Source organism: Fundulus heteroclitus, chromosome 17 (genome assembly GCF_011125445.2).
Source record: "Fundulus heteroclitus isolate FHET01 chromosome 17, MU-UCD_Fhet_4.1, whole genome shotgun sequence".
In the NCBI taxonomy this organism is placed as follows: domain Eukaryota; kingdom Metazoa; phylum Chordata; class Actinopteri; order Cyprinodontiformes; family Fundulidae; genus Fundulus; species Fundulus heteroclitus.
In genome coordinates this window covers 4,845,022-4,854,565 of record NC_046377.1, presented here as the reverse complement: position 1 = coordinate 4,854,565, position 9,544 = coordinate 4,845,022, and the positions used below count along the sequence as shown (strand labels likewise).

Here is a 9,544-nt window from a genome sequence, read left to right as displayed (position 1 = left end):
TTCTGGTTCTTGGTTTTGATTCTTTATTTCGGTCCCAGCGCTCCTTAGGTTCCAGCACTCCTTAGTTCCTAGCGCTTGCTTAGACTTCTGACCCCTGATTATGAGCTGTTTCACGCTCCTTAGCTTTGGCTAGTTCGAGCTTCCTTAGTTAGTTTTTGGCCTTCTTGTTACTCGGTCTTCTTGAATTTAGACCTCTTGGTTCCCCGGCGTGTTAGAACGCCTTTGTATCCTGGTTTTTTAGATTTCAGGCCTCCCCTGGTGTGTGTTGGGACGCCCTCTGTTCTCGGTTCCCCGGTGTGTTAGGACGCCCTCTGTTCTCGGTTCCCCGGCGTGTTAGGACGCCCTCTGTTCTCGGTTCCCCGGCGTGTTAGGACGCCCTTTTGTTCTCGGATCCCCGGCGTGTTAGGACGCCCTTTTGCTCTCGGATCCCCGGCGTGTTAGGACGCCCTTTGTTCCCGGTTCCCCGGCGTGTTAGGACGCCCTTTGTTCTCGGTTCCTCGGTGTGTTAGGACACCCTCTGACTCTTGGTTCCCTGGCATCTTAGGATGCCCTCGGCTCCCCGGCGCGTTAGTACGCCCTCCGTTCTTGTTCCCTGGCGTTTTAGATGTTCCTGCTCCCCTTGTGCCCCGGCGTTTCCCTCACGCCCCGGTGTTCTCTTCCCTAAGCCCCGGCGGGTTCCCATCTGTGTGTGTGTCTCCACAGCCCACACACCATTCTTCTCAGTGGCTTCAGATGGCTCCAATCGTGGGACCACCAAGCTCTTCCCACTGTCAGTGCGTTACTGGACGCCAGACATCGGAGTACAGAGGAAGGTCCTTGATTTCTATGATGACAGTGATGAAACATCTGCCGCGATCTACAACCAGATAGTTACCAAGCTGGAGGAAAACGGACTGGGACTAGACATGATATCTGTGTATTCCGCTGACAATGCTAGTGTGAATTACGGGAGATACAACTCTGTCTTCCAGAAACTGAAAGAGAACAACAATTGCATTTTGAAGGCAAACTGTGTGGCCCACATCGTTCACAACAGTGCAAAACACGCAGGAGATCGGCTACATATCGACATCGAAAATGTCGTCAACAAGACCTTTAGCCACTTCTCCTCATCTGCCAAACGCATTGAGGAACTTAAATAAATTCACACCTTTGTGGAGACAGAGTACCAGTCCCTGCTTAGACATGTGCCCACAAGATGGCTGAGCTTGTGGCCTGCAGTGAAGAGGCTTCACGACAGCTGGGCTCCTATCAAGACCTACTTTCTCTCTTTGGGAGAGGACGAGTGCCCAAAGTCACTATGGCGGCTGTTCAAGGATGACCAGGATGGTGAGGGCAACCCCCTTGATCTACAGGTAATTAATTTTAATTGCACTCAACTTTTTTTCCATCTAAGTATTATTACATGAAACAGGGATTAGAGAAATTATGATAATGCAAACAGTGTCAGCACACAGGATCATTGACTCTCCTTACGTCTTTTAGGTTTACCTGTCCTTCTTCAGCAATGCGCTGAAGATTTTCCATGACACTGTGCTGGTGCTGGAGCGAGAAGATGGAACTGTCTGTGAGCTCTACGATATGATGTTCACCCTAAAAACCAAGCTACAGCAACGACAGAGTGATGGTTTCTTTGGGGCCCAGACGGGTGTACTCCTCCAGCAGTTTCCAGACAGATGGGCAGCTGTGCTCAGAGAGGACATGTGCAACTTCTACCAGTCCTCCCTCACCTACCTGGAGCAGCGCTATGACTTCTCAGACTCCAACTACCAGAAGAAATTGGCTAGCCTGGCACTAAAGAAAAGCCCATTTAACTTCTCCCATCTCTGTGAAGCTGTAGAGGTCCTGCAGCTAAGCAAGAAGCTGGACATGGATGCGCTATATGATGAGTATTGTGTCGTTCTGCCGCACCAACAGGCCATCGTGCAGTCTGGAGCTTCAGTTGTGGAGAAGTGGGCCACCTTACTCAAGCACACACACACACCAAACATGACAGCATTAGCTTCTTTCCTCTTGAGTGTACCAATCACCAATGCTTCAGTGGAGAGGGTCTTTTCACTGATGACAGGATGCTGGACGGACACAAGGAACAGATGTTCGGTAAACCTCATCAAGTCAGAAATTCAGGTGAAGAGCAACTTCACATTCAGTTGCAAGGACTTTTACACTTATGTAGTGAAAGAGAAGGTTCTCCTCAAAGCTGCACGCTCCAACAAGAAATACAACTTCAAGAAGAAACCTGAAGGTAAGAAACTTAGATGTGTAAGACCCCATTTGTTTAAGATGAAGTTTGATTGATTTTGAACATTGGTGGGCTGTCTACAGGGGTGCAAATGTGTCACTTTTGGGAAACAGTAGCCTTTTAGGTCAAAATATGTCATTGTTTTGTATAGGATTGTATCTTGGCACCTTTTTGTATTGTTGTCACCTTGTGATGGTGATGGGTTTGCACTCCTCTGTCTATAATGGAAAACCATTTGGAAGCCTATCATAAATTAATTCTGTCTCTTATCTTTCTTTCTTATTTGATTCAGATGCTGGTGAAAAGGTTTGAGTCCTAAAGGTGACCCCAAAGTCCTAAAGGTGACCCCAAAGTCCTAAAGGTGTCCCCAGAACACTGAACAGTTTTTTTTTCTTTCAGCGCCTGCCTTTACCAACATCCAAGTTCACCATCCTTCATCCCCCTTCTCGTTCTGTGAACCTCTGGAGTCGTGAGTTAAGACTTTTTTTTTTTTTTTACAGTTCCTGTGGTGTAGAGCAACTACAATTCCTGTTAATCCTTTAATTTAAAATTATAATTTATTTGAAGTGAATAAATTGTAATGAAAAATAAATAAAATTAAATAGCTAAAGTAAATCGGAATTGGAAGTGCATCTGTTCATTGAATGTTTAAAGTATTATGAATCTTTTTTTAGAAAGAAATACACAATGGTTGGCCTATTCATGAGCATACATCAGCAATTACACATGTTTATGGGAATAGGGCATTATTAAAGGCATACTATGCAACATTTTTCAGTTAATTAATATGTTCCATACCGTTTTGGATGGTTAAATGAGTCATTTCAGGTTGAACTAAGGTTTTCTCGGCCGCCCTGGTGGTCTGTGGGGGAAATACCGCACTTGCAATTGCAGGAGCAGTCGGCCCGCACACACAGGCTCAGAAGTCTCGTGTGCATCACGAGAGTCGGTCTTGCTTTACGGCGAGAACTGCTACACGCCCCCAGTGAAAGGTGTGCTCGTTGGTAGCGCAGTGGCGATATTTGTGCAGTTATCATGGCGGAACCAGCGAGAAAACAGCGAAAGCCCACGTTGGAGCAGGCAAGAAAGAGGAAAAGGGCTCTGGACAGAGAGAGGAGTCGTACACGGGTGAACATAGAAGGCTGCAAGGCTGACGCGGACCTCGCGTTTCTGCTGATGCGATTGTAAGTAACATTGTAGGGTTTCCCTCACGCTACCGCCTCGCCGACATTCCAAAAAAATAATAATAAAAAAATAAAACTAACTCGATATGCGCGCCGCTCTGCTCAGCCGGTCAGCGGTGCAAAGTTTGTTCCCCCCCCCCCCCGCTCCGCTCCGCTCAGCGGTGCAAAGTTTAACGTCAAATAAACATGCAAGCATATCGAGTTTTATTATTATTATTATTATTATTATTATTATCTTTTTTTATGTTGGCGAGACGCTACCGCGGCGGCGGCGGCTGCGGCTTGGCGAGGCGGTGGCGGTAGCGTCTCGCCAACATAAAAAAAAAAAAATAATAATAATAATAATAATAATAATAATAATAAAACTGGCGAGGCGGCGGCGGTCGCGGGTTGGCGAGGCGGCGGCGACCGCCTCGCCAAGATAGCGCTGCAAGAAGCTTGATGTTCATACCTTCACTGTATTATTCATTGTTTGTACTGCCGTTTTTTCCACTTTTCGTTGCGTTCGCCTGTCTGCTAAGCTCAAAACAACCGCGCCTGGCTTGACGGAGGAACCAGAACAGCTGAGCATCTTTACGACAGTGCACTTTTACTTTCGCCCTCTTGGGGGAGCCTCGCTGGAAAATCAACCCCGGTTGCATAGTATACCTTTAATATACAATGTAAGGTGGTATGTGCTAGAAATGTGTAAACCACTATCAGTGAGTCTGCCCGTGAGGTGGGGGCACCGCCGCGCCAAGCAGTGTCCCACTTTGTCCCTCAGAACATACCCCTTGTCCCCCTTTGGGCTTATTAGCAGGTGGTCACCGTACTAAAGTTGATGACCGTTGTTTCTTCCTGTCCATCTGAACTGTCGCTTTGATATTACAAAAGGCATCTTACTTAAGCCCACTCCGACGATCAGCCTCCCCGCCAGGAGCGCCTCCTTCCCGGGAGCGGTGCTCAGCATAATCCCTCCAACTGTGAAGAAGAAGCTGGCCAGCAGGATGCACACCCTGCGCCCGAAGAGCCCATTATCGCTGAGTTATCTCTGAGGTTAAAACAAAACAAAAAAAAAAAAACAAAAACACACACACTCAACCTGCAGAGGGGAGAGAAAAAAAGCCCTCCTCCCTCAACCTTAAAGATAAATCAACGTGAATATTTAAAAGCGCTCTGAAGTGCAGAAGGAGTAAAGTTGTTCCTCTGCGTTGTCTCCGACACGGCTGAGCATCTCCGTGCTCCCGATGGGTGAGTTGGAGCGGAGTGGGGAGGAAAGGTGAGGTAGGAGTGTAGTGGACCAGTTCGTCACCACCAGCGTAGGCATGACGCAAGGAAGTATTGTTTTGGAAACGTGGTGTGGAGACGATGGGGTCATTTGCGGCCAGGATTAAGACGGATGCTTTTTCAGCTGAATCAATAAGATTACACGCTGAATATAGCGGCTGTGTCAGCTTGATTAGCCATTTGTGCGTCTCTGCCGTACCGTGAAACAATAAGGTTGAACCCTTTCGCTGTTTTTTTTCCACTTTCCTTTTGACAATCATGGGTTTTACTTCATTGCCCGTAAAAGTGACGCTGCTGTAATTCAACGCAAACAGGGTTCAATCCACTTTCCACCGAGCGTCAGACCGCCGTTGTTAAAAATCAGAACTCTGCCTCCCCCTACAGGACCGACCGAGTATCACACATGCAAGTTTCAGTAAAGCTGTTCTTACAGGCTCAAGGTGCACCGAGCAACCTACGGAGGAACAATAAATAAATAATTAGTAAGAGAATTTTTCATAGTGAGATCATTTAATCAAAATTCCCATGAACACATTAAATAAATAAACACGTTTTTAGAATTATCTGAATCAAGAATTGTTGATTGCAGTGGTGGATTCCCCCTCACAGACTCGTTCTGTTTTTTAAGAAACAACTTAAATTGATCCTGCCTGACAACGTGAGGTACTTGACAAGAAGCACATCAAGCCCTCATCTAAAGAAATTGAAGACTGTGGGAGATCCATCATATGCAGAGATCTAAAGGTTTCTGAAACAACTTCACTGACTCCCAAGGTGCATGAAGAGGGTGAAACATCTGGAACGCTTGAAGTACTGGGAAACAACTTTTTATTTGCTGACCGACACATTTTGGCTTGTGGCCTTGATTCAGGGTCAAGGATGCGTCATGTCATAGAGAAAAGCATAATCCACAAATGGACAGCACACGAGACAGAGGTAAACTCTTCCAGGAATAGTGACCTACCAAAAATACCTCAAGAACGTCTCAATGATCCATTTGGGAAGTCAGAAAACAATCCAGAAAAACATCTAAAGGTCTCACTTGTCATAATGAAGGCCAGAGTTCAACAATAAGAACGAGGCTGTGTAAAAATGACATCCATCTGATCTAGAATATCCCGTCAACTATTGAGACAAAAGAGGATCTTTGTAGACTATATTAATTTCATCTGCTGTAAAACCGACACAGCATTTTGTAAAAAAATAAGTTAAGACATCACACCAGTAGTCAGACATGGTGATGGTAGTGTGATGGTGTGAGGCAGCTTAGCTGCTTGAGGACTTGGACAACCTGTCATTATTGATGGAACCATGAATTCTGCCTCATAGCACAATTCCTGAAGGAGAATGTTTTTTTTTTTTTTTGTCGTTTCAGTTTTTATTAAACCTTCATTTTTACTTTCCAAATAAACAACAACGAACTAACATAAAAGACAAGAATAATGCCACAGTTCTATATAACAAAAGTAAAAATGGCGCATTCCTGGTCATCATGCAGTAGGAGGAATATTGTCATATGACATGAAATATGACACAAAATTACTCCATATTTTGACTTATTTTGATATCTAAAAAGATGGCTACCCGACAAATCATTGTAGATGATTTCTTTAAAAATATTATTGTAATATTTTTTTTAAATAAAAGTACAACTCAAATGATCTACATCATAAACGTAAATCGAGTTTCCTAATCATTAAAAGATCTTGACACTGCTTTAGATTCTCACGCTCTAGCACAAACTTCAAAGGCCTAGCCACAACCAAAAGGACGCTGGGACAACTCAACTCCGTTCCAATTTCTCTATTTGTCTTTTCTTTTTGAATTCAGACAAAGCTCACTATCGTGCGAGTAGGTTGATAACCTGCAAAGATAAAATGCACACGAGTTAACAAAAGTGACAATGGATTCCCTTGAATGTTTTTGCATTTTCAACCAGCTTTTTAAACCTAACTGTAAATGAAATCAACAAACAATACACTGTGTATTGCAAGCAATTCATACCACCATGTCCATAATCTCAAACATTTGAGACATACTGTCAATGCAATTAATGATTGGCCACCAGGCTGGTCCAATTTAGCCATGAAACCTCCCACACTAAAATGAGAGGTGTTTCAGTTTCATTGTCCAACTCCTGTCTATAGGGTTATTTCTAGATGCGGTGTTTGGCATGAGAAGGGAAATAGCCAAGGAGCGCTTGAAATTATGTTAACAGCACTCCAGGCAAGTGGACATTGGAAACTGTCAAACTTGCAACTTGTTTAACTTGACACACCCCTGCTATCCCACAAAGTGGTTTGGTCCGCATGCCTTTTTCAAGGGGCGGGGCTAGCGGCAGTTACTCTGTGCAGCTCCGCGTTGACAGCGCGACGCCACACTAATCGGTAAGGAGAGTGTAAAAGTGAGTAAGTCGTTTATCAAACCACTTATTCAACGAGCACAAAGTTGTAGTACAAAATTTAATATTTCTCCCACTTTGTGCAAAATCAGCCTCTTTTTTTTTATCAGCTCGCTAGTTAAGCAAACAACCCAATTTGTGATGGTTAACAAGCTCAAATCAGTGGCTATAGAGTAGTGGCAGTGATGGGATAGAGGAGGGCGAGGAGGGGGAAAAAAGACATAATTGAAAACTGAGAGAAAAGGGGAAACAAAGAGGACAGGTTTTTCAAAATGGTAATTTCAGACATGAGCTTAATTTATATTTTACTATCATTTCAGAGTTGTTCTTAGAGATCCAGGTTAAGTTTTCTTAATTTAAGTTTAAAAGTCAAATATTTGATTATGTTTTGAGTGGCAAAAAAACGGAGAATGAATGGAGTAGAAGGCTCCCACAAACGCGCTCCATGCGGCGCCCTATAAAAGGCCTCTCTCATTTAAACTACAGCTTCTATTAATGTTTTAGATGCATATTGGCCAATTTAAACCCCACATGTAACATAAAAATCAGAAACGCATATTACACTAAACATAGTAGTGCCTTTAAAGGCCGCTTCTATGACAAAATAAAAATCTATATGGAACCATATTACCTTAACTTCTTTGCTGAAGAAAAATGTTTGATCACCAAAGAAGGATGGGCCACCACTCCTCCACAGAAATGTTAAAGCCACTAAATCCAAACGTTTGATGGCAGCTGTTGCCGCCAATGGTGGCTCAACCAGGTGCTAAGTTTAGGGGACTCATTAATCACAGTAATTTCTAAAAAGTTCAGACCCACCAAAGCAGCCCCACCACTTCCACAACTATATATTACTGCTGGTGGGGTGAATTTGTTGGAAATGCTGTGTTGGGTTTATGCCAAATGTAATGGGATGCACACTTTGGTTTTCACCCTGAATGCATTCCATGGATAGCAATTTTGCTCAGTCTTTGTGCTGTTGTTGAATCGAGAAGTCTGACTTGAACTTAAGTCAAGCCTGTTCTGCTTCCAATGTGTTTTATGGTAGCTTTCAAGGCCTTCTAGATGAGTTGTCAAAGCAGTCTTGGAATACGTTTGGTAGGCTGGCCACTGCTCGGATGTTCACCGTTGCACCATGTTTTCTTCATTTTTAAATAATACATTATTATACATTTTCTGGAACCCCAAATCTTTAAAATGTATTTTTACCCTATTTAACACATCTTTAAAAATGCATCGCTATCACTTCCATTTATGAAATGCATTTTTGCTTTATACTTTGCTATTTTTGTCCTAGTGTTTCCTCGTTGTCTACATGACAGCATTTTCTTAGTTCCTCGTATTCTAAAATTGATTGCTTTATGTATAGATTCCATTTTATCGCTTTTTTTGTTTGTTTACTTTGACATCTCTAGTGTGTGTTTTTTACTATTTGTTTTATGTTTGTCACTTTTGACCTCTGGAAAGTACATTGTGATGCAACTGGTTGTATGAAAATGGTTTAATGGTTTTACTGCTATGAATTCGAAGAAAGGGGTGAAGGGTAGGGTCAGGTGTCATGGTCAATGCCCCTTGACCAGCCACATGTAGGTCAGTCTTTATGAAATCGTCACCTGTCTGACCTGGTGTCTTACTTGAACATGAAGTTTACTGCTTTCAAAGTAAAGAAATGTGGTGATTTGAAGATAAGGTGGCGGGTTTAGGAAATCCCCTCAGTTCTTGATGTAGTAAAACATCCTGTGCTAATGTGGAATGCTCAGTCGGTCTTGTATAACGCACATTTAAGAAAAATCACTGAAGCTGGTCTTTTAAAGCAGACCTGTCAAGCAACAAAAGATGAAAAACACCAGCCATTGTTTAATCTTTGACCAACAACCCCAGAAGGTTTCAGTTTCATACATGTTGCTGAATTCAATGGACAGCCTGAAAATTTGGAAGGTCATTATGCCTGAAAACAGCCTCTGATGAATTGATTACTTAGTCTTGGATCTCTCCCTATACTCCAAGGATTACTGAGTTTTTGTTAGAAAGATCATTACAGTTAAAGACCATTCATTGGACATCTATTGACACAAATCTAGACAAAACTGTTCATCAAAACAGCTTCATAGTCATAAACATTGCATTTGGACCATGTCAAGACCAAAGTCTGTCAGAATGTGATGCATGTGCGTACTGTATATGTGATGTGTTTTATTCATATTATTACGTTGTTTCCTTACAAATATAGAATTGTTTTAATAATCAAATATGTTCTGTAAAGATCTCAGGGATTTGTTGAACATTAATGAACAGCATCATTCAAAGGTACAAAACCGAGGTTAGCAACAGAGTTGTAAGTTTATTTGTAGAGCACATTTCAGTAACAAGACAATTCCAAGTGCTGTACATGAACAGAACATAAAAGAAAATATATAGAGAAAAGTACATTGCAGTGGAATAGTAGCAGTA

General features: G+C 42.8%; 2 protein-coding genes across 2 annotated transcripts in view; both read left to right on the top strand.

Annotated features, from left to right (window-relative positions):
• The first annotated feature begins 1,510 nt into the window (after positions 1-1,510).
• On the top strand, positions 1,511-2,679 carry LOC118566552. The gene is made up of 2 exons (XM_036148851.1): positions 1,511-2,245; positions 2,535-2,679. Exons 1-2 carry the CDS (start codon positions 1,582-1,584, stop codon positions 2,552-2,554), a joined length of 684 nt encoding a protein of 227 aa, XP_036004744.1. The 5' UTR covers positions 1,511-1,581; the 3' UTR covers positions 2,555-2,679.
• Positions 2,680-8,174: 5,495 nt separating this feature from the next.
• Positions 8,175-9,544, top strand: part of LOC110368149 (mucin-19-like) — a 34,642-nt gene continuing 33,272 nt past the window's right edge. The window contains exon 1 of the mRNA XM_036148848.1: positions 8,175-8,191. The gene's annotated coding sequence lies outside the window, so the exon portion shown is untranslated. The remainder of the gene's footprint in view (positions 8,192-9,544) is intronic.

Coding starts and splice junctions, on each gene's coding strand:
- LOC118566552 (XM_036148851.1), top strand. CDS start 1,582: ATGATGTTCACCCTAAAAACCAAGCTACAGCAACGACAGAGTGATGGT. Junction 2,246..2,534: donor CTTCAAGAAGAAACCTGAAG/GTAAGAAACTTA, acceptor TATTTGATTCAG/ATGCTGGTGAAAAGGTTTGA.